Below are 25545 nucleotides of genomic sequence, written 5' to 3'. Positions count from 1 at the left end.
TATTCTCTGAAAATTATCTTTGTCTACATTCTACATTAAACTTAGAATCATGTAGGGCACTTTCGATTCATACTTCTACTCAGAAGTCTTTTGGAATTTAGGTAGCAGTGACCCCCAGTGGTAAAAATGAATTCCTAAATACAGCTGCTAAGAAAAAGTTTCCCAAAGTGGTAGCTTTTTTCTTAATTGTTAAATGATTCCCAACCAACTTGTCAATAGGTATTTTAACTTAGAAGGTGAAATTATCATCTAGAGACAGTCCGTAAGAGAAGTAGCTCAGTGGTAATGGGGATCTGTGTTGATTTATGCAGCTGTAAACTAGGATGAACAGATTGTTCCTGTGTATCTCATACCACCATTAAACTACCTAAGACAGAATTACTAGACCAAGATGTCTCAATAGCAGTAACTTATTTCCTTTCTATCTATACAATTTTTATTTTCCCTGCTTTGAAATTCTCTTTTGTTCTCATTTTTATCCCATTGTTTCATAGCAGCTAGTTTAGACAAAGACTATATGTTTAGATTGTCTTTTCTGCTTCCTTCAGTAGAGTACAGTATGACTGTGGGTGAATCATTTTGTGATTTCATTTTTCTTCTGATATAAGTAAAATAATGTTTATCCTTCAATAAGTATTTATAATAATCTTTTTTGCATTAAAATATTTTTTAAAGCTTTAATACTTCCAATGGGGTGAGATAATCTTGATTTAAAGAAAATTTATGTTCCTTTTTAAAGGCAAGATGAACACTAGTCTGTTTAGGATGATTTCTATCCTGTGATGAATGTCAAATTTATATTTTTTTCTCATTCTAATGCACAGTAAAAAAAAAAAAAGTGAGGAGTTGACGCTCTTTTCCTTTAGGCCTTTTTTGTTTTTGTTTCTGTTTTCTCCTCAAATCATTATGTTGTTGCTGTTGCCTCTTTATTAATCAGTTATTACTTCAATATACCTTCTTTCATGCTATATTTAAATTCCACTAATTTTTCTAGGCTATTATAAAAGAACATGATAAAATCTTTTATATTTCTTCAATATCTTTTCTTTAAGATGTTCGGATTAATTTATAGATATTACCCACTTATAGGAGCAAAAGAGTAAACATGCTATCCATGTTAAACAGAATGAAAAGCAAGAAGTGAACAAAAGCTGTTAAGCAAGTAGCAAGTATCCTCATAGTGAATAAATGGGATTTATTTAGATTTGGGTGTAATGCTAAGTCAGCTTAGAGATGTAGGCTATTTTACCTAATTTTGAACCACTTCAAATATGTAGATGTCTTTTTTCCTCTCTCCTTTTTTTTTTTTTTCCTTAGGGAGTTTATGTCTTCGTGAAAAATGGGATAACAGATACAGTGCAATTTGGAAAAGGTGAGTGAATGAACATCCATAATTAGAAATGTTCTATTTATAAAGATTTATTTTATTTGTTTGAAAGGCAGGATTATAGAGAGGAGGGAGAGACAGGGGGAGAGAGATCTTCCATCTACTGGTTCACTCCCCAGATGGCTGCAACAGCCAGGGCTCGGCCAGGCTGAAGCCAGGAGTAGAAGCTACTTTCATGTCTCCCACATGGATGCAGGCATCCAAGAACTTGGGCCATCTTCCACTACTTTCCCAGGTGTATCAGCAGGGAGCTGGACCAGGATTGGAGCAGCCAGGATGTGAACCGGCACGTGTATGGGATGCTGGTGTTACAGGAGGTGGTTTAACCCTCTGCACCACAATGCTGGCCCCCTGTTGTGTCTTTAAGTCAGAATGTTTAAATGTGAGAAATAAAAACGAAACGTGGTCTGTTTTCCATTATCTTGCTTTTACCAACTTAGGAGATACCCTGTATTATAGTTTGTTGATAATATATGAATATTATTGATAATACCAATATTATTGATAATACCAGAAATAGTATGTACCATTTATTTAACAGTGATTATATGCTAAGGCAGTACTATACATAATTTATCTAAATAATTTTGTCAGAATTCTGTGCTGATATTATGATTATTTCCATTTTACATATTAGGAAACTAAACTTTAAAAGATTAAAGTAGGTTACCAAGATCATATAGCTAGTAAATGGCAGTGCCTATATGGAAAGCTCTGTTTTAGCTGCAGAATCCATATTATATACTCATAAATCAAAAAATTTGTCTGTTGCTGATTAGTTAGTGCTATTTGTTATTGGAGTATATAGTGCTTTGATATTAATTGCTAGGAAATTTTATAGCAGCCACTATGGAATATTTAAGCTGATACTGGAAAGCAATTATATTTGACTGTAGCTTATTAGTAGCATTTGGCAATAGGTATAGATTCCTAATATGCTTGGCCTGTGCCCGTTGTCAAAATAGACACATACGGGGAACAGAAAGATCAGCTAAAATTTGAAATGTCTCTATGAGGTTGATGATCTGTATTTGCATTATCATTATTTAATGTATTAGGAATTAATTCAAAATTATAGCCCTCATTCATCTTGAAGAATATGATTGAATAGGTTTTTGCTGTTGAATAATCAAGTATGATAAAAAACATATTTTTGAAATCAAAAACAATTAAATATATAAAAAGCCAAGGCATCTGGACTGTTGCCCACTCTTCACCTGCTTTTTGTTCTAGTTCCCATCTCATTTTTTAAAATATTTACTTATTTATTTATTTGAAAGTCAGAGAGAGAGAGAGAGAGATCTTGCATCTGATGGTTCACTCCCCAGATGGCTGCAATGGCCGGAGCTGCGCCAATCTGAAGCCAGGAGCCAGGAGCTTCTTCCAGGTCTCCCATGCAGGTGCAGGGGCCCAAGGACTTGGGCCATCTTCTACTGCTATCCCAGGCCATAGCAGAGAGCTGGAATGGAAGAGGAGCAGCCAGGACTCAAACTGGCACTCATATGGGATGCCGGTGCTTCAGGCCAGGGCGTTAACCTGCTTTGCCACAGCGCCGGCCTCTCCCATCTCATTTTAATCTTTGATTTTTACCCTGAGCGGTGGCTGCTGTGAGGTTATTTTAGAACAGGGCCAGTCAAGTTGCTAGTGGTTGTGCGTATCCCTAAACTATTGTTCAACGATCCTTAGTAAAGTATCTGAGTTCTTACTGAATCCTACCAGTGTTTGAACAGATAAGGGCAGATGCATGTTTATTATAGGTCTGTATTACATAAACAGTAAGAAATTTGCCTTATACTCATCCATACTGAGATGTACCTTCTAGGATCATATATTTCTTTAAAGTGTTGTAATCATCTATATAATTAAGAAAACAAATATTATTTAAATCAACCATAGAAGGACAATTTTATTTTGTAATAAGAAAACATTGTGGCTAGCTTTTTAGGTTGTGACTCATAATCATAATTTTGTATTGCTCTTTTGAAGTACTTAAACCATCCACTATTAATAAATCTCTTCAACTTTTCTGCATTATACCTATACTGAATGCCCAATTGTAATCAGTCATTTATGTTAATTTTAAATTGATTTCTTGAGATGCATATGTATATGTGAAGAATCCTCCTCGAGATTTTCTTCCGAAAATTGGAGTGATTACAGCTTCAGGATTGGCAGGCGTGATTTCAGCAAGAAAAGGTAGTGTTTTAAAAGCTATATTCACCCTTTTGATGCCATTTCTAAATTTTACAGTCATGAAAAAAATCTCATTGTATATTATTAGTATAAGTGATCATGAAAATTATTAAATTTTTAAAGAGTTATTTATTTATTTGAAAGACAGGAGAGACAGAGCGAGTGAGAGCGAGTGAGAGCGAGCGAGCCCGCGCGTGAGAGATTGATTTGCCATTCACTAGTTCACTCCCAAATGACCACAACAGCTGTTCCTGGGTTAGGCTGAAGCCTAGTGCCTGGAACTCCATCTGGGTCTCCCACATGGGTGGCAAGGGCTCTAGCACTTGCACCATCTGCCCCTGCTTTTCTAGGTGCATTACGAGGGAGCTGGATTGGATTGCTGCTCATATGGGATGCCTGTGTTACAGGTCGTGGCTTAACCTGCTGTGCCACTATGCAGGCACTGAAATTTTTTTAGATTTTCTAGTATGCTGTGTCTACTTTTATATAGGCATTATGTTTTCAGTGTCGTTAATCATTAGAAAAATACAGATGAAAATCATAGTGAGATACCATGACAGACTTAGTAGAATGTCTTAAATTAAAATGACTGACCATACAAAAATGGAGAGCAGCTGAAACTCTCACATATTACAGGTGAGAATGTAAAATTAGACAGCCATTCTGAAAAATAGTTTGATAGTTTTTCATACAGTTAAATACACATTGTACCATAAAACTTAGCAATTTCGCTCCCTGGGGAAATGAAAAACCAGTATGCACATGTTTATGGTAGCTCTATTCATATTCACCCAAAGCTGGACTAACACATCCATATGAAGGAATACTGCTCTTGATACATGCACAATCTTGATGAATCTGAGTGAAAAAAAAAACCACTCTGTATATGACTGTATTTAGATAACATTCTAGACAAAACAACAGAACAGTTTAGTTATGCCTCAGCTTTTGGAGTGAAGAGGTGCAATTACAAATGGATACTATGAGATATTTTTTAGAAATGATGTAACTATTCTATGTCCTGATTGCAAGTGGTAGTTGTATGATGTTATAACTATACTCATTTTAAAATGGGTAGAACTACAAGCACTTATAGTATGATAATTATAAAATAACATTTTTAAAATATATAGTTATTCTGGTTCAAAATATTATTTACCATTTTGTCTTCATAACTTTATTTTTTAAAGAACTTAAGAGTCTCTAACTACCAAAAGTCCTTGAGAGTTTTATGTCAATCTGAATGTGTATACTGTACACTCAAACCAATTCTCTCTTCTTAGTCATGACCTTCCCCCCCCCCCCATATTCCAGGGGCTATATTGAGAATTTGAGACAAAGATGCTGATGTGTTAGATAAAATTTGATTTCTCTCTTGGTCTCACTGTGACCAAGTTAGTGGAAACTGACATTAGCCAGCTTGGAATGGAGTTTGTTAAAGGAGACAGTTCAGTTCAGTATGCTCATTCAGCATGAGGCTTGATATTTTTGGTTCCTTTGCCTCTTTGTACCCTGTGTCTTTACCAACTTTACCCTTCTTTCTTACTATAGCACTGTGTGGAGGGTCCCCAAGACACACTCTGTTTTGATGGTTAGCTTAGAAACCTCCAAGGGTTCAACAGGTAGTGATGCTCGTTGCTAATATTTATTACAGTGAATGGATACTAAGTAAAATTAGTAAAGGGAGAAGGCACATAGGGCAAAGTTTAGAGGAAACCAAGTACAAACTTTCAAGAGTCCTGTCTAGTGGAGTCACATTGAATGTGCTTAATTCTTCGAGTAATGAGTTGTGACAATGTGAGTGAGATATTGTCAATGAGGTAAGCTCATTAGAGCTGAGTGACTAACGTTTCCATGAAAGCTGATCACATAGTCTATGTGACATGTACCAAAATTCCAGATGTCTAGAAGGAAAGCAAGGAGTCAACAAAAACCACATGACAAGGGTAATGTTTTAGAAGAGTGTGTATATGTTATAGTTTTTTTTTAAATGATTTATTTATTTGAAAGTCAGAGTTACACAGAGAGAGAAGGAAAGTCAGAGAGGGAGGGAGGGAGGGAGGGGGAGAGAGAGAGAGAGAGGTCTTCCATCTGCTGTTTTACTTCCCAGATGGTCACAATGGCTAGAGCTGCGCCAATCCAAAGCCAGGAGCCAGGAGTTTTTTCTGGGTCTCCCACATGGGTGCGTGGGGCCCAAGGACTTGGGCCATCTTCTACTGCTTTCCCACGCCATAGCAGAGAGCTGGATTGGAAGTGGAGCAGTCAGGATTTGAACCGGCGCCCATATCGGATGCCGGCACTGCAGGCGGTGGCTTTACCCACTGCGCCACAGTCTTGGCCCCGTATGTGTTATAGGTTATAATGTATGTAGAGGCTTCAGAAAGTTTGAGGGAAAAATGCATTAAAAGATAATGTGCATTTTCCATTAATTTTTTGAAGACCTTCATAACATTTATTCTGTAATATAAATCATGACTAAAAAGTTTGAAAGCTGTTAGTTTCATCTATCCCTGTTATACTATGGATAGAGATCCTGAGAAAGGAAATCACTTGCTGATTTAATAGTACAGAGTACATAGCTTGTAACTGGCTTTGTCTAGAGTCCTTCCCTAATTATTGCTAGTAAGACTGTTGAACTCAAATGGAGTTTATTTTCTTGCAAACTAGCTTTTCCTATCAATTAGAGGATAAGTACAACATGAAGAGAAAACTGCCACCTACCAAGTATAGGAGCAGCACAGTTTAGTTAAGTCAAGGGAACCTACATCAGGAGATATTAGTACTGTAAAATCAAGAACCAAATTATAGATAGTAGGATAATAGTGAGCAGCACTAGAGTAAAGTGTAACTTAGGATATGTTTTAATAAACCTAGACCCTTTCCCCATACCACAAAGAACAGTATAAATCTGAAGGAAAGCTAAACTAGAGGTTAAACCAGCCTGCCTAACTCCCTCTGCGTGGCTCCACAGCGGAGCCTCATAAATAATTAGGCCAGACAGAGAAATAGTTCTTGTTTTAACCTTGCCTAAATGGCAGATTCCTTTTAAAGGTAGGCATTGTAAAAGCTGTTCCAGATAATAAAAGTTCTTATCCCAGTTCAAAAAGCCATCATTTAATTGCTGAGGTTGTATTTACAGAGACCAGGTCACCCAGACAAGCATTTAAGATACTTTGAACATTAAGATACGTTTAAAATATTTTGAACCAACAGCCTGGTGGAACTAAGCTAGGACTGGATTTCCAACTCTCTTGGAGAGCATAGTGTTCCATGGAAGTGTTTAATGGTGATAGGGGAATAATGGAAAAGCCACATAAACAGGGCTTAATACTGAGCTTTCTACCCTAAGTTAATCAGAGAAGCTGCATGTCAATAGTTTTTTTTTAAAGATTTATTTATTTATTTGAAAGAATTACACAAAGAGAGAAGGAGAGGCAAAGAGAGAAAGCTCTTCCATCCACTGGTTCACTCCCCAATCACCGCAATGGCTGGAGCTGCACCAATCTGAAGCCAGGAGCCAGGAGCTTCTTCTGGGTCTCCCATGTGGGTGCAGGGACTCAAGCACTTGGGCCATCCTCCACTGCTTTCCCAGATCACAGCAGAGAGCTGGATTGGAAGTGGAGCATTGGGACTCGAACCAGCACCTATATGAGATGCTAGCACTTCAGGCAGCAGCTTTACCGGCTACGCCACATTGCTGGCCCCAACAGGTTTTATATACTGAAGATCCTAGTAGGATTCTATTTGGAAAATTTTTTTGGAAATGATTTTGCTGTCAAAAAAAGATGAAAATGACTCATAGGTGCTTAGTTTGGGAACTTTTAGAATGCATTACGTTGTCACCTTACTTGGCAGTTATTATTACTTCATTATTCTAAATCGGTGACATGAAGGAGTTATATGCTTTTCAAATTCCTTAGGTAATTAGTTAGTTGGGTCATTCACCTTCCTAAGTACTTAATCAAAAAAGGACATGCAAAAGACAGTCCATTTCACCTTAACATTATATTACAAGAACAGTAGTTGGTTAATTTTCTGTACTACCATACTTTTTTTTTAATAATTAAAAAATTGTGGTTACAATTTTGAATTTCCTAGACATGAAAAAAATACCTAGCTGTAAAAAAGAAGAAAATCATCAATTCTTTTTGTGTAGGTAATTATCAGTATTAGATTAAGAACACTTTTATTAAATTGGACATGACAGCTAAGGGGTATTAATTGAATTAAGATTCTTAAGGGCATTTTAGTTATTATCTTGATTGGTATTATTACCTAAAGAGTAATTTACAGGGTAATGGCTTAAAAGGGGAGCAAAGATAAGCCTTACTATGTAAGAACATCAAGTCTCTAGTGGCATCTGTTTGGAATTTAATAGTTTGCTTGAATTTTATAAGGTTCTAGGTTTAAGAAAATTGCTTATCCACTGGGACTGACCACTTTAGGAGCAACTGTTTGCTATCCAGTTCAGTCAGTAATAATTGCAAAGGTAAGTTCTGTCTGTATTATAGCAACATTTCAGTATTTGTTTAAACTCTCAGTGTGACAATATTTAAATGTCATGCAGCACCTGCAACATTTAATTTTCAGAGGCATATAGTTGGTGGTATTATTATTTCTTATGCTGGCACAATCACATTAGCATCTCCACATGGTAAATGCCATACTTAATTACCTAATCATCACAAATAAATAGGATGAATTTGTTTAAATATAATTCAGCAACATAAATGCAGATTTGAGGATTAAGTTCAGAGACACTGAATTAGAATTTATGGGGAGAAATACTGCTCCATTGTTGAGCTATATAAAATTCAATTTTTTAATTAACAGAAAATTACATTTGCTGGCAGCTGTTCAGTTCAGCGAATTAACATAATGTAAGAAACACCCAATTGATACATTACAGTGCCTTCTAAAGGTAAAAGAAAATGTGCACACAAATACAAACTCAATTTGGAAACCACCTGCAATAAAGAAACACCTTCCATAAATGCTTATTATAGTTGTTTTGTCATTTTCTTGTGAGCTTACCTACAAATCCAGATTCTCTTAATGACTTGAACAGTTTTGTCAGTATTTTAACACATATTCAGATTGAGGAGAGCTTCGAGATACGCAGTTTTTTCCCCCTTTTCCTTTTTCCCTTAATTATCAACATTTAACATTTTCTTCTCACACTCAAAGCAGTATGGAGTGTTACCAGAACGGCTTTCTGTACTTGTATTCTCATTACTGTATCTCTTTAATTATTGATGTAGCTAAAACTGCCTATTCATTATTTTGAGAATGTCAAGGATATAGTGTACTATATAGTGTGTTATGTGATCAAGCTATAAACCTTATAACAAAGGAAGAGAACAATACTCATTAAATCTAGTTATACTTGAGATAATTGAAGGATAAAATGATAAACTAATTTAAACTCTTTCCTAAGAATTTGCATAGGAATTAGCCATTTAAATTAATAAAATGTTAGTGCTGAAAGAAAACTTTATGCTGATTTAATTCACTTCCATGTTTTCTCATTTAGTAATTAGGACAGTGTGATCCAGAGAAGTTTCAGTGACTGACTTGCCCAGGGCTGAATTTGACTTCTTGCTTCCCTGTGCATTATTACTCTTCCTAGGGGGTGATGATACCACCCATTCAACTTTTTTTCTTTCTCTTTTTTTAAATATTTATTTGTTTATTGAAAGAGTTACATAGAGAAGGAAGGAGAGGCAGAGAGAGAGAGAGAGAGGTCTTCCGTCTGCTGGTTCACTTGCCAGATGGCTGCAGTGGCTGGAGCTGTGCCGATCCGGAGCCAAGAGCTTCGGTCTTCCATGTGGGTGCAGGGGCCCAAGGACGTGGACCATCTTGTACTGCTTTCTCAGGCCACAGCAGAGAGCTGGATCGCAAGTGGAACAGCTGGGACTTGAACTGGCACCCATATGGGATGCCAGCGCTGCAGGCGGCGGCTTTGCCCGCTATGCCACGGTGCTGGCCCCATCAACTTTTTTTTTTATTAGTATAATAACTTTTCTATTTATTTATCTTTTACAAAGATGATACCTACTCATCCTGAAATAAGTATTTTTTAAAGATTAATTATTTATTTGAAAGAGTTACACAGAAAAGGACAGGCAGAGAGAGAGGTCTTCCATCTGCTGGTTCACTCCCCAGATGGCTACAATGGCCAGAGCTGTGCCAATCCAAAGCCAGGAGCCAGGAGCTTCTTCCAGGTCTCCCACGCAGTTGCTGGGGCCCAAGCACTTGGGCCATCTTGTACTGCTTTCCCAGGCCACAGCAGAGAGCTGGTTTGGAAGTAGAGCAGCTGGGACTCAAACCGGTACCCATATGGGATACCGGCAATGCAGGTGGCAGCTTTCCCTGCTAGGACACAGTGCCATTCCCCTGAAATAAGTATCATAGAAAAGTTTTGGGAGGGGCTGGCACTGTGGTGTGTAGCGGGTAAAGCCGCTGCTTGCAGTGCCAGCATCCCATATGGGCATCAGTTCGAGTCCAGCAGCTGCACTTCCGATCCAGTTCTCGCTATGGCCTGGGAAAGCAGTAAAAGATGGCCCTCCTTGTGCCCCTGCACCCATGTGGGAGACCTGGAGGAGGTTCCTGGCTCCTGGCTTCGGATTGGCGCAGCTCCACCCATTGCGGTCAATTTGAGAGTGAATCAGTGGATGGAAGACCTCTCTCTCTCTCTCTCTGCCTCTCCTTCTCTCTCTGTGCAACTCTTTCAAATAAATAAATAAATCTTAAAAAAAAAAAAGTTTAGGGAAACAAAAAGCAACTAACCACCCACACCCAAAATGCTTTCATCCATCAAAATGTCATTGTCAGTATTTCCTAGAATGCTCTATGTGGACATGTTTCTATTCATATGTATAGGTAGAAAAATGGACGAATAAATAAGAGAGAATGAGATCATCATATGCATCTTTTTATTTTTCAAAATAAAATATTAAATTTTAATTTAACATAAGAAAACCAAAGATTGTTGAATTTCAAGTGAAAATTTCTGTAGTAATTTTAGAAACCTCTTCTAGGATAAACAATAATTGCTAAATTCCTAGTGTTGAAAACCTTATGGGGCCAGCACTGTGGTGCAGTGGGTTAAAGCACGGCCTCTGGCTCTGGGATCCCATATGGGCGCTGGTTCGAGTCCTGGCTGCTCCACTTCTGATCCAGCTCTCTGCTATGGCCTGGGAAAGAAGTACATGATGGCCTGAGTCCTTGGGGCCCCTGCACCTGCATGGGAGACCTGGAAGAATCTCCTGGCTCCTGATTTCAGATCAGCTCAGCTCCGGCCATTGCGGTCATTTGGGGAATGAACCAGCAGATGGAAGACCTCTCTCTCTCTCTCTCTCTCTCTCTCTCTCTCTCTTTGTCTCTCTGTCTTTCAAATACATAAAACAAATCTTACAAAAAAGAAAACCTTGCTTTTCTTTTGACTGTAACAGTATCATATGTAATATTTGGGCCAATCTGAAGCCAGGAGCCAGAAGCTGCTTCTGGTATTCCCACGTGAGTGCAGGGCCCCAAGATTTTGGGCCATCTTCCTCTGCTTTCCCTAGCCATTAGCAAGGAGTTGCATCAGAAGTGGAGCAGCCAGGACTCTTAACTAGTGCCCATATGGGATGCTTGCACCCCAGTGCTGGCCCTGAGAACATAGTTTCTTAACTTGAGATCCATGATGGACTACAAAGAATCTGTGGTCGCCCCCCCCATCTAAAACTGTATGAAAAATTGTGTATTCATGGAACCCATCTTATTTGACATTTTAAGGACTAATAGATAACAATTAATTGAAAATATTAAAGTAGGAAGTTATACTATATACATGCATACATATTTAAAAACATACAAAATTTTGTTTCAAACTAAAATAAATAGCTTTTCATTTTTCTGTATTTATCTTTTCTTTGAATATTGGTCCCCTGCTAGGAAGACTAATATTTCTCACAATAAACCATAATTGTGATATATCTTCGATTATTTCCTATTTAGATTTTTTTAAATAGCATGAATACTTAATAAAGAATAATCTTTGGATTTTTGAATTTCTCCCAGCATTTTACAATTTTCTTGCTCATCTCTAATTACACAGCAATTATTTCTTTAAGCATTAACTTTTGATTCTTTACAAAGCTTGTAACTTAATTTTTCTAGAAACAATAATTATATTTTTTATTTTATGTTTAAGCTATTTAGTTACAAGCAAAACTGATGTCGAGAATTGGAAAAAAAGCAGTTACTTTTGGTAAGAAGACAGGTTAACTTGTGAAAGACAGTATAAATACTTCAGCATATGGGAGAATGCCTAATAATGATGAATATTCAGCATTCTGTGAGCATCATTTTTCATAAAATTTTAAAAAATCTTTGGTTAATCGGAGAAGTCTCTTAAATGGATGTCATGAGTTTTTGTACTGTATGTATATATTTTTAAATAACTTTTTTCAAAGATTTATTTATTTATTTGAAAGGCAGAGTTACAGAGAGAGACAGAGGGAGAGACTAAGAGAGAGAGATCTTTCATCCACTGCTTCAACCCCCAGATAGCCCCAACAATCAGGGATAGGCCAGGCAGAAGCCAGCAGCTAGGAGCCAGAAACTTAGTCTTGGTCTCCACATGGGTGCTGGGCCCAAAAACTAGGGCCATCCTATGCTGCTTTTCCAGGTACATTAGCTGGGAGCTGGATCAGAAGTGGAGCAGCTAGGGCACAAACTGGTGCCCATATAGGATGGCATCATCACAAGTGGCAGCTTAACCTGCCATGCCACAACACCAGCCACTGTACATGTATATTTTGTAAGGAAATGGCTCACAAAGGTGGGGACAGGGACAGGCCAAAGCCAGGAACCTGAAGCTTCATCCAGGTCTCCCTTGTGGGTGGCAGGGGCCCAAACACTTGGGCTATCCTCCGCTGTTTTCTCATATTTATTAATAGGAAGCTGGATCAGAAACAGAGCAGCCAGGACTCTAACCAGTGCCCTTATGGGATGCAAGCACCACAGGCAGCGGCTTAATCTGCTGTGCCACAATGCCAGCAACAGGAAAATAGCTTATACCTTTCCTATTATAAAATAAATCCTGGGTGGAAAAAAGAATTTTTTAACTTTTATTAAATAAATATAAACTTCCAAAGTACAGCTTATGGATTACAATGGCTTTTCCCCCTCCGATAACTTCCCTCCGATCTACAACCCTCCCCTCTCCCACTCCCTCTCCCATTCCATTCACATCAAGATTCATTTTCAATTATCTTTATATACAGAAGATCTACTTAGTATATATTAAGTAAAGATTGCAACAGTTTGCACCCACACAGAAATACAATGTGTAAAATACTGTTTGAGTACTAGTTATAGCATTAATTCACACTGTACAGCACATAAGGACAGAGATCCTACATGAGGAGTAAGTGCACAGTGACTCCTGTTGTTGACTTAACAAATTGACACTCTTGTTAATGTCATCAGTAATCACCCTAGGCTCTTGTCATGAGTTGCCAAGGCTATGGAAGCCTTTTGAGTTCGCCGACTTCGATCTAATTTAGACAAGGTCATAGTCAAAGTGGAAGTTCTCTCCTCCCTTCAGAGAAAGGTACCTCCTCCTTTGATGGCCCGTTGATTCCACTGGGTTCTCACTCACGGAGATCTTTCATTTAGGTTTTGTTTGTTTGTTTGTTTGTTTTTGCCAGAGTGTCTTGGCTTCCCATGCCTAAAATACTCTCATGGGCTCTTCAGCCAGATCCGAATGCCTTAAGTGCTGATTCTGAGGCCAGAGTGCTGTTTAGGACATCTGCCATTCTATGAGTCTGCAGTGTATCCTGTTTCCCATGCTAGATCATTCTCTCCCTGTTTTATTCTATCAGTTAGTATTAGCAGACACTATTCTTGTTTACGTGATCCCTTTGACTCTTAATCCTATCATTATGATCAATTGTGAACTGAAACTGATCACTTGGACTAGTGAGATGGCATTGGTACATGCCACCTTGATGGGATTGAATTGGAATCCCCTGGCACATTTCTAACTCTACCATTTGGGGCAAGTTAGTTTGAGCATGTCCCAAATTGTACATCTCCTCCCTCTCTTATTCCCACTCTTATATTTAACAGAGATCACTTTTCAGTTAAATTTAAACACCTAAGAATAATTTTGTGTTAGTTACAGAGTTCAACCAATAGTATTAAGTAGAACAAAAAAAATATACTAAAAGGCTTAAAGTGTTAAATTGTTCATCAACAGTCCGGACAAGGGCTGATCAAGTCACTGTTTCTCATAGTGTCCATTTCACTTCAACAGGTTTCCTTTTTGGTGCTCAGTTAGTTGTCACCGATCAGGGAGAACATATGATATTTGTCCCTTTGGGACTGACTTAGTTCACTCAGCATAATGTGTTCCAGATTCCTCCATCTTGCTGCAAATGACCGGGTTTCATTGTTGTTGACTGCTATATAGTATTCTATAGAGTACATGTCCCATTATTTCTTTATCCAGTCTACTGTTGATGAGCATTTAGGTTGATTCCAGGTCTTAGCTATTGTGAATTGAGCTGCAATAAACATTAAGGTGCAAACAGGTTTTGTTTACTAATTTAATTTCCTTTGGGTAAATTCTAAGGAGTGGGATGGCTGGGTTGAATGGTAGGGTTATATTCAGATTTCTGAGGAATCTCCAGACTGACTCCCATAGTGGCTTCACCAGTTTGCATTCCCACCAATAGTGCGTTAGTGTCCCTTTTTCCCCACATCCTCACAAGCATCTGTTGTTGGTAGATTTCTATATGTGAGCCATTCTAAGTGGGGTGAGGTGAAACCTCATTGTGGTTTTGATTTGCATTTCCCTGATGGCTAGTGATCCTGAGCATTTTTTCATGTGTCTGTTGACCATTTGGATTTCCTCTTTTGAAAAATTTTTACTGAGGTCCTTGGCCCATCTCTTAAGTGGGTTGTTTGTTTTGATGTTGTGGAGTTTTTTGATCTCTTTGTAGATTCTGGTTATATTATCCCTTTATCTGTTGCATAGTTTGAAATATTTTTTCCCATTCTGTCAGTTGCTTCTTCACCTTCCTATTTCTTTTACTGTACAGAAACTTATCAATCCCAATTGTTAATTTTGGCTTTGACTGCCTGTGCCTCCGGGGTCTTTTCCAAGAAGTCTTTGCTGGTACCTATACCTTGCAGGGTTTCTCCAATGTTCTCTGATGATTTGATGGTGTCAGGTTGTAGATTTAGATCTTTAATCCATGTTGAGTGGATTTGTGTGTAATGTGTAAGGTAGGGGTCTTGTTTCATGCTTCTACACGTGGAAATTCAGTTTTCCCAGCACCATTTATTGAATAGACTGTCCTTACTCCAGTTATTCGTTGTAGATCCTTGATCAAATATAAGTTGGCTGTAGATGTTTGGATCGATTTCTGGTGTTTCTATTCTGTTCCATTGGTCTATCCATCTGTTTCTGTACTAGTACCATGCTGTTGTGATTACAATTGCCCTGTAGTATGTCCTGAAATCTGATATTGTTGATTGGTATCACATTGAATCTATAAATTGCTTTTGGGAGAATGGACATTTTGATGATACTGATTCTTTCAATCCATGAGCATGGAAGTTTTTTTCCAGTTTTTGGTATTCTCTTCTATTTCTTTCTTTAAGATTTTGTAATTCTCATCATAGAAATCTTTTACATCTTTAGTTAAGTTTATTCCAAGGTATTTGATTGTTTTTGTGTCTATTGTGAATGGGATTGATCTTAGCAGTTCTTTCTCAGCCGTGGCATTGCCTGTGCATACAAAGGCTGTTGATTTTTGTGCATTGACTTTATATCCTGCTACTTTGCCAAACTCTTCTATGAGTTCCAATAGTCCCTTAGTAGAGTTCTTTGGATTCCCTAAATAAAGAATCATATCTGTAAAGAGAGATAGTTTGACTTCTTCCTTCCCAATTTGTATCCCTTTAATTACTTTTTCTTGCCTAATGGCTTTGGCTAAAACTTCAGAACTATATTGAATAGCAGTGGTGAGAGTGGGCATCCCTGTCAGGTAGCAGATCTCAGTGGAAATGCTTCCAACTTTTCCCCATTCAATAGGTTGATGGCCGTGGGTTTTTCATAAATTGCTTTGGTTGTATTGAGGAATGTTCCTTCTATACCCAATTTGCTTAGAGTTTTCATCATGAAAGGGTGTTCTATTTTATTGAATGCTTTCTCTACATCTATTGAGATAATCATATGTTTTTTCTTCTGCAGTTTGTTAATGTGGTGTATCACATAGATTGATTTGCGAACATTGAAGCATCCCTGCATACCAGGGGAAATGCCACTTGGTCTGGGTGGATGATCTTTCTGATGTGTTGTTGCATTCTACTGGCCAGAATTTTATTCAGGATTTTTACATCTATGTTCATCATGGATATTGGTCTGTAATTGTCTTTCAATGCTGTATCTTTCTCTTGCTTAGAGATTAAGGTGATGCTGGCTTCATAGAAAGAATTTGGGAGGATTCCCTCTTTTTCGATTGTTCTGAATAGTTTGAGAAGAATTGGAGTTAGTTCTTCTTTAAATTTCTGGTAGAATTCAGCAGTGAATCCATCTGGTCCTGGGCTTTTCTTTGTTGGGAGGGCCTTTATTACGGTTTCAATTTCTGTCTCAGTTATGGGTCTGTTTAGGTTTTCTATGTCTTCCTGGTTCAATTTAGGTAGATTGCATGTGTTCAGGAATCTATCCATTTCTGATAGATTTCCCTGTTTGCTGGCATACAAGTCCTTGTAGTAATTTCTGATGATTCTTTTTATTTCTGTTGTGTCTGTTGTTACGTTTCCTTTTTCATCTCTGATTTTATTGATTTGGGTCTTTTCTCATCCTTTTTTTCGTTAGTTGGGTCAATGGTGTGTCAATTTTGTTTATTTTTCAAAAAAAACAGCTCTTCCTTTGGCTGATCTTTTGTAATTTTTTTTTGGTGGGGGGGATTCAATCCTGTTGATTTCTTCTCTGATTTTAATTATTTCTCTTCTACTAGTTTTGGGTCTGGTTTGCTGCAGATTTTCTAGATCCTTGAGATGCATTGAAAGCTCATGTATTTGGTGCCTTTCTAATTTCTTGATGTAGGCACCTATAGGTATAACCTTTCCTCTTAACACTGCTTTTGCTGTATTACATAAGCTTTGATATGTTGTGTTGTTATCCTCATATACTTTCCGAAAGCTTTTGATTTCTCCCATGACCCAGTGTTCATTCAGGAGCATGTTGTTCAGTCTCCATGTGTTTGCATATGCTCTAGGGTTTCCTGAGTTGCTAATTTCCAACTTCATTCCACTGTGGTTTGAGAAGCTGTGTGGTATGATTCTAATTATTTTGAATTTCCTGAGACTTGCTTTATGGCCTAGTATGTGGTCAATCCTAGAGTAGGTTCCATGCGCTGATGAGAAGAATGTAAATTCTTTAAATGTAGGATTGAAAGGTCTGTAGATATCTGTTCGATCCCTTTGGGCTACAGTGTCGATTAAATCTGCTGTTTCCTTGTTGAACTTCTGTCTGGTTGATCTATTTCTGAGAGTGGGGTATTGAAGTCCCCCAGTACTATTGTATTGGAGTCTAAGTCTCCCTGTAAGTTCCTTAACATATTTTTTAAATAAACCGGTACCCTGTAATTAGGTGCGTATACATTTATAATAGTTACATCTTCCTGTTGAATTGAACCCTTAATCATTATATAGTGCCCTTCTTTGTCTCTTTTAACAGTTTTTGTGTTAGTTTATTTTGTCTGATATTAATATGGCTACACCAGCTTTTTTTTGTTTTTTGTTGGCATGAAATATCTTTTTTCAACCTTTCACTTTCAGTCTTCATGCAACTTTGTTCGAAAGATCTGTTTCTTGTAAGCAGCAAATAGATGGATTTTGTTCCTTAATTGCTTCAGTTCGTCTGTGTCTTTTAACTTGAGAGTTGCAGCCATTAACGTTCAGTGTGACTATTGATAAGTAGTAACTTTGCTCTGCCATTTTCCCAAAGATATTTTCTAATATGTGCTTTGAGCTTCATGTGATCTTTTTTAAAATTATTTTTTAACAGGCAGAGTTAGAGAGAGAGAGACAGAGAGAAAGGTCTTCCTTCCTTCTGTTGGTTCACCCCCCAAACGGCTGCTATGGCTGGCATGCTGTGCCCATCTGACACCAGGAGCCAGGTGCTTCCTCCTGGTCTCCCATGCGGATGCAGGGCCCAAGCACTTGGGCCATCCTCCACTGCCCTCCTGGGCCACAGCAGAGAGCTGGACTGGAAGAGGAGTAACCGGGACAGAATCCAGTGCTCCTACCAGGAATAGATCCCAGGATGGCAGCGCTGCAGGCAGAGGATTAGCCTAGTGAGCTGCTGCACCAGCCTCTTGTGATCTTTTACTGGGAGGTTTTCTTCCTTTACCTTCTTTCATATTGATGACCGTGTTTCTGTTTTTCTGTGTTTCTGGGTGTAACACATCTTTAAGCATCTTTTGCAGGGCTGGACGAATGACAACAAATTCTTTCAATTTCTGTTTGCTATGAAAGGTCTTTATTTCACCTTCATTCACAAATGAGAGCTTTGCAGGATATAATATTCTGGGCTGGCAGTTTTTCTCTCTTAGTACCTGGGCTGTATCTCACCATTCCCTCCTATCCTTTAGGGTTTCTGTTGAGAAGTCAGCTGTGAGTCTAATTGGGGATCCTCTGAGAGTAATCTGACGTTTCTCTCTTGCACATTTTAGAATCTTTTCTTTCTGTTTCACTGTGGTGAGTTTGATTACAATGTGTCATGGTGAGGATCTCTTTTGGTCATGTTTATTAGGGGTTATATAAGCTTCCTGTACTAGGGTGTCTCTGTCCTTCTCCAAACCCGGGAAATTTTCTGCTAGTATCTCACTACAAAGGCCTTCTAATCCTTTCTCCTTCTCCATGCCTTCAGGAACTCCTAGAACCCAAATGTTGGGTTTTTTAATAGTATCCTGTAGATTCCCGACAATATTTTTTAGATTTCTGAGTTCCTCTTCTTTTCTTTGGTTTGCTGTATACTTTGCTGTTCTCTGTCTTCTAAGTCCAATATTCTCTCTTCTGCTTCACTCATTCTGTTTTTAAGGCTCTCTAATGTATTTGTCATTTGATCTATTTAATTCTTCATTTCACTATGATTTCTCTTCACTGTGACAGTTTCACGTTCTGTTAGTTTCTTCATTTCAGTTAGATTCCTCCTTAATATTTCATTTTCATGAGAGAGATTTTCTATCTTGTCCAGTAAGGATTTTTGTAGTTCAAGAATTTGTTTTTGAGAACTTCTTGATGTTCTTATCATAAATTTTTTGAAACCCATACCTTGCATTTCTTCTATCTCATCATCTTCATAATCTTGAATTGGGGTGTCTTGTTGTTTTGGGGGTATCATAATGTCTTCCTTGTTTTTATTTCCTCAGTTTCTGCGTTTGTTGCTTGGCATTGTGGAGATAGTCTTTGGTTTCTTCTTTTTTTTTTTTTTCCTCGCTGTGGTGGCTTTTCTTGTTATACTATGATTCTAGATTAAGTGGACTGTCTGCTTTTGATGGATCCTTAGAGGCTTGCGATGGGTGTGGTCAGCGAGCTCTGTTGGGTTCTTCAGGGTTAAGGGTGTGCCAAAGGTGACACACCCAGGTTAGGTGTGGGTAATCTTCTCTCTCTTGCTCTCTCTCTCTCTTTTTTTTTATTCAGAAGGGAAGTAATTCCACAGAGCTGAGTGGTGTTGAAGTCAGTCAGTGTCTGAGCTCTGGCCCCTGTGGGTATAATATTCGTCTGCTCTGTCCCAAGGACCACACAAAGGATCTGTGCATTCCTCAGTGTAAGCTCAAATTCCCCTGCAGTCTCCCACTGGGTTGCAAAGGTTACCAAGTTTGTGTACTCTCCCGAGCGTACTCACATCTCAGGTACTCCATGAGTTCTCTCACACAACCTTTTTTTTTTTTCACAGTGTCAGTTCATTAGCTCCACACATTCACTAGGTCCTAACCTCCTGTTTTTTCTTTCCACCAGAGTCAGGTTTTTCTGCTTGGCTGATAGCAGGTGCAGCTTTTATGTATGTCCAAAATGGCGCCTTCTCTTTGTCTTGCTCGCCTTTGTAAGGTGAATGGAGAGAGAGAATCGTGTCTATACCGGTCCCTTTTATTTATTTATGTTTTTTCTCTCCTCTAGTTAGCCTGGTGAACTTTCCCCCATGGGGCTTCAATCCTCGTTCCCTCTAGACTCTTCCTGCCACTTCCACCAGCGTCTCTGGCTACTGAGGTTTCGCCTCACCTCCCTTTCCAGCACTGGTGCATAGACTTGGCTGCTGGGGTTCCGAGCCATGGGCACCCTTGCCCTCCACACAGGTCCACCGTGTCCCACTATTTCCAGAAGAGTTTCTCTGCAGTTTTTTTCCCTAACTCTTCCCTGAAACTACAGTATCTCCACTTTTATTAAACTCTCTTTTCCCGGACTATCAGTGTGTTCCCTCTGTATTCCACCATCTTTGAGGACTCTGAAAACAATTTAATCATCAAATTAAAAGTATGAGAAGGAGAAAAATGAAATGTTTATGTTATGTTGAGATGGGAAAGGATTTTTAAAGTAAAATAGTCTGGAGGCTGGCACTGTGGCATAGTAAACTAAGCCTTTGCCTGTGGCTCCAGCATGCCATATGAACGCCAGTTCATGTCCCAGGTGCATTAGCAGGAAGCTACATTGGAAGCAGAGTAGCCAGGACTTGAACCAGCATTTCAAAGTGCTGTCCCAAGGTGCAGCTTAACCTGCTGCACCACGGTGCTTACTCCTAGTTCGTTCATTTGTTTTAGAATAGAGAAATATACTATACATCATCACGCTACTGTGCAGTAGAACCCCGAACTACTTCTATATGGCTATAACCACGTACCCATCAATCAACCTTTCCCCTCATAGCCTCTCTTAGCCACCATTATGTTTTTAACTTCTGGGATCACCTTTTTTAAAATTTCACAAACAAGGGAGATCTTGTGATTGTCTTTTTGTGCTTGGCTTATTTCATTTACCATAATGAACTCCACTTTCACTCATGTTACAAATGACAAGATTTCTTTTTTTTTAAAGATTTTATTTACTTATTTGAAAGATAGTGTTACAGAGAGGGAAAGACAGAGAGAAAGGTCTTCCATCCACTGGTTCACTCCTCAGTTGGCCACAACAGGCCAGAGCTGGGCTGATCCAGAGCCAGGAGCTAGGAGCCAAGAGCCAAGAACTTCTTCTGGATCTCCCATGTGGGTGCAGGGGCCCAAGCACTTGGACCATCTTCTACTGCTTTCCCAGACCATTAGCAGAGAGCTCGATCAGAAGAGGAGCAGCTGGGACATGAACCAGTGCCCATATGGAATGCTGGCACTGCAGGCAGAAGCGTAGCCTTCTATGTCACAGTGCCAGCCTCAAGATTTCATCCTTTTTAATAACTTGAATAATATTCCTAATGTGTATTTGTACCGCATTTTCTTTATCCATTGGTAAATGGACAATTAAGTTCTTTCCCTTTCTTGGCTATTGTTAATAATGCTTCGATAGACATGAGTGTGCAGATTTCTCTTCTATAGATGGATTTATTTTCCCTTGGATATTTACCCAGTGGTAAGATTGCTGGATCATATGGCAGAACTATTTTTATTTTTTTGAGGAACCTCCATAGTATTTTCTACCATGGCTGTACTAATTTGTATTCTTACCAACAAAGAGTTCCCTTTTCTTCTTATCTTCCTCAACACTTGTTATCTTTTATCATTTTGATAACAGCCAATCTTACTGGAGTGAGGTGATGTTGTGGTTTTGATTTTTATTTCCCAAATGATTAGTGATATTGAACATTGTTTCATGTACCGGTTTGTCATTTATATGTCTTCCTTTGAGAAGTATCTGTTTAGAATGATCGTCTTTTTTTAAAAACTGGATTATTTGTTGTTTATTGCTATTGAGTTATTTGAGTTTTTTTTTAATCTGTTCTGGATATTAACTCCTTGTCAGGAATATAGCTTGCAATTAGTTTTCTCTTTTTTAAGATTTATTTATTTATTTGAAAGAGTTACAGAGAGAGAAGGTGAGACAGATAGAGATCTGTCTGCTGGTTCACTCCCTAAATGGCCATCACAGCCGGGGCTGGGCCAGGATGAAGCTAGGAACCAGAAGCTTCTTCTAGGTCTCCCACGTGGGTGGCAGGGGAACAAGCACTTGAGTTATCTGCCACTGCTTTCCCAGGTGCTTTAGCAGGAAGCAGGATCAGAAGTAGAACAGCCAGGACTCAAACCAGCACCCATATGGGAGGCCAGCAACACAGACTAGCTTTATCTGTTTTGCTGCAACACTGACCCCAATTTTCCCAATTTCTTAGACTGTCTATTAATTCTGTTCATCATTTATTCTGCTGTATAAAAGCTCTTTAGTTTAATGAAATCCCATTTATCTATTTTTGCTTTTATTTATTGTGATTTTGGGGTCTGATTTAAAAAGTGCTCTCCTATTCTGATGTACTGAAGTGTTTTCCCATGTTTTTTTTCTAAAAGTAGCTTTACATTCATTGCAAGGTTTTTTTTTTTTTTTAATTTCCTCCTTGATTTCTTCCTCAGTCCATTGATTATTCAGTAATAGGTTGTTTCATTTCCATGTATTTGTGTAGTCTGCAAAGTTATTCTTGTAATTTGATTTCTGCCTTTATTGCAGTCTGGTCAGAAATAATACTCAACATGATTTGTATTCTTTTATACTTATGGAGACTTGTTTTGTGATCTGCTATATGATTAATGCTGGAAAATGTTCTATGTACTTTTGAGAAGAATGTGTATTCTGCTGCTGCTGTTTGGAAAGTTCTGTAGATGTCAGGTCTGATCTTTCTAGGCTGCAATTTAACTCTTCTTTTACTTTGTTGACTTTCTGTTTTGATGATCTGTCCATTTCTGAAAGTGGGATGTTAACATCTCCTTCTATTATTGTATTGGAATCTGTCTCTCCCGTTTGGTCTGTTAGTATTTGCTTTATGTATAAATATTATTTCCTCTTACTGGTTTAGCTATTTATCCAATATATGATGACCTTTCTGGTCTCTTTTTACTATTTTTGATTTTAAAACCATTTTATCTGATGGAAATATGGCTACTCCTGCTTCCTTTGCATTCTATTTGCATGTAATATCTTGTTCTAGCCCTTCATTTTCTATTCTGTTTGTCCTAATGGGTGACTGAGGCTTCTCCTAAGCAGCATTTAGTTAAGTTCTGCTTTTTTATCCACTCTATCACTCCATATGTTTTTATTGGACAATTTAGACCATTGACATGTAAGGTGATTATTTAGAGGTAGTCTTACTATCTCCATTTTGATACTTGTTTTGTATTTTTATTGTAGTTCTTTATTCCTCTCTTACAGTCTTGATTTGTGGTTTCTGAATTTCTCTAGTGATATACTTTGATTGCTTGCTTATTATTTTTGATAAGTCTGTTATAAGTTATTGCTTTGTGGTTACCTTGAGGCTTACAAAAGACCACTTTTGGCCATAAGCAGTATCTTAAAATGATAACAACTTAACACTGATTGTAAAGATAGGGAAAGAGACAAACAATAAACAAAGGGATTAAAAAATCCTAATAAAAACTATAATTGTGCTCCATTCTTCCTTCATATCTTGAAATTTTGATGTTACATTTGACCTTATTCAATATTAGCTTTTTCTTGACATTTCAATGTGATTATATTTTAGTCTGCACAGAAAAGATAAAAATGGTTTATATACCATGTTTACAATATTAGCAATTCTGAAATTGTATAGATACTTTTACCATTAAGGTTTCTACCTTTTTATATGTTCTTCTAACTTGTTAGCATCTTTTTTAAAAAAATATTTTTTAAAGATTTATTTATTTATTTGAAAGTCAGAGTTACACAGAGAGAAGAGCGGGAGAGAGAGAGAGAGAGAGAGAGAGAGAGAGAGAGGTCTTCCATCCAGTGGTTCACTCCCCAGATGGCCGCAATGACCAGAGCTTTTGTTTTTAGAAAGCAAGCTGCTTTCCATGTACGATCACTGATAGTCTTTTTTAAAAAAAATTATTTTATTTATTTGAAAGAATTACAGAGAGAGGTAGAGACAGAGAGGTCTTCCATCCGCTGGTTCACTCCCCAGATAGCCACAACAGCTGGAGCTGTGCTGATCCGGAGCCAGGAGCTTCTTCCCGGTCTCCCACGTGGGTGCAGGGGCCCAAGGACTTGGGCCATCCTCTACTGCTTTCCCAGGCCATAGCAGAGAGCTGGGTCAGAAGAGGAGCAGCTGAGACTCAAACTGGCACCCATATGGGTTGCCGGCGCTTCAGGCCGGGCATTAACCTGCTGCGCCAAAGCGCTGGCCCCTTAAAAAAAGATTTTATTTATTTATTTGAGAGGTAGAGTTATAGACAGTGAGAGGGAGAGACAGAGAGAAAGGTCTTCCCAGTGTCTCGAACATTTGCCTTTGTAATGCTTTCCCATATTTCCTGTAAGCTTCCTCCATTCCTAATGATTCTCTTTTATTCCTTTACCATGTATTTTCAGGTAGCCTGTCTTTAACCTCATGGATTCTTCTGCTGGATCTGTTCTGTTGATGCTTTCTGTTGCATGTTGAATTTCACTTCGTGTTCTTTTCAGTGGAAGGGATTCTGTTTAGTTTTGTTTAATTACTTCCATCTTTCTTTTTTTTAAGTTTTTTTTTTTTTATTTATATGAGAAGTAAAATTACAGACAGTGAGAGGGAGAGACAGAGAGAAAGGTCTTCCTTCTGTTGGTTTACTCCCCAAATGGCCGCAATGGCCAGAGCTGTGCTGATCCGAAGCCAGAGTCAGGAGCTTTTTCTGGGTCTCCCACATGGGTGCAGAGGCCCAAGCACTTGGGCTATCTTCTACTGCTTTCCCAGGCCACAGCAAAGAGCTGGATTGGAATAGGAGCAGCTGGGACTAGAACCGGCACCTATATGGATGCTGGCACCACAGGCAGAGGATTAACCTACTGCGCCACGGTGCCAGCCCCACTTTCATTTCTTTATCACATTTACCTGTTGGAATATTTAGTTATTTTTCTGTGTCCTCTTGAGTTTTGTTGTGTGTACTAACAGCAACCATTTTGAAATCTTCATCTGATCATTTGGGAATTTTCAGTTCCTAAATGGTTGTTTTCTGTCACCTTTTTTAAATCTTTAGGTGAGGTCATGGTTCCCTAGGAAGCTTTTGATGCATGTTGGTGTACAGCATTGTCTGCAATGTGAAGGATGAGTTACAGTAATCTGGCTTCATTTGTAGCTGTCCTTGTAGAAATTCGATGTAGCCTGTTTACTTTCTCTGAATCTATGGATATTTCTGCTATTTCAGCACTAGATAGCACCCTGAGGTGTGATTTATGAGTGTGTGATATGTTTATGCTGATTCATCCTTATAGTACTACCTAGGGCCAGTGTTGTGACAGTGGATTAAGCTACCACTTGTGACATTGGCATCCCATATGGACACTGATTCCTGTACTGGCTGCTCCATTTCTAATCCAGCTCCCTAGTAGTGCTCCTGGGAAAGCAGTAGAGGGCCCCTGCACCCATGTGGGAAACTTGGAAGAAGCTCTTGGCTCTTGGCTTCAGCCCTGCCTTGCCCCAGCTGTTGCAGCCATTTAGGGAGTAAACCAGCAGATGGAAGAGGAATCAATCAATCAATCAATCAATTGCTCGCTCTCTCTAACTCTGCCTGTCAAATAAATAAATCAGTATTTGGAAAAAAACGATACTACCTTAACTTAAATTTGTCACAAATCTGTACTTCATGTGTAGTTTAGTGTGAAGTGGGAAAATGCCTAAGAAGGGATAGTCTACTCTTAAAAGTCTCTTCCAGGACCTGTGGTAGTGTCAGACTCTTTGTCCTATGTCCACAAATGCCATGATGCTAGATCACATCACAAGTCCTCAGCTCATCAAGACCAGT

At 38.5% G+C, this 25545-nt stretch overlaps 1 protein-coding gene across 11 annotated transcripts in view; it reads left to right on the top strand.

Annotated features, from left to right (window-relative positions):
• Positions 1–25545, top strand: part of APOOL (apolipoprotein O like) — a 95700-nt gene that overhangs the window by 56822 nt on the left and 13333 nt on the right. For 9 of the 11 annotated variants that reach the window (XM_070066381.2, XM_070066378.2, XM_070066383.2 and 6 more), the window contains 3 exons: positions 1318–1372; positions 3485–3583; positions 7978–8069. In XM_070066381.2, the coding sequence (XP_069922482.2) occupies positions 1318–1372; positions 3485–3583; positions 7978–8069 (246 nt within the window). The remainder of the gene's footprint in view (positions 1–1317; positions 1373–3484; positions 3584–7977; positions 8070–25545) is intronic. The other 2 variants (XR_016227818.1, XR_016227817.1) reach the window with 1 other exon arrangement.

This window comes from Oryctolagus cuniculus, chromosome X, assembly GCF_051225735.1.
Source record: "Oryctolagus cuniculus isolate XC-2025 breed Fujian yellow rabbit chromosome X, ASM5122573v1, whole genome shotgun sequence".
NCBI lineage: Eukaryota > Metazoa > Chordata > Mammalia > Lagomorpha > Leporidae > Oryctolagus > Oryctolagus cuniculus.
Note: the sequence above shows the minus strand (reverse complement) of the source record. Positions and strands in the feature narration are given on the sequence as shown.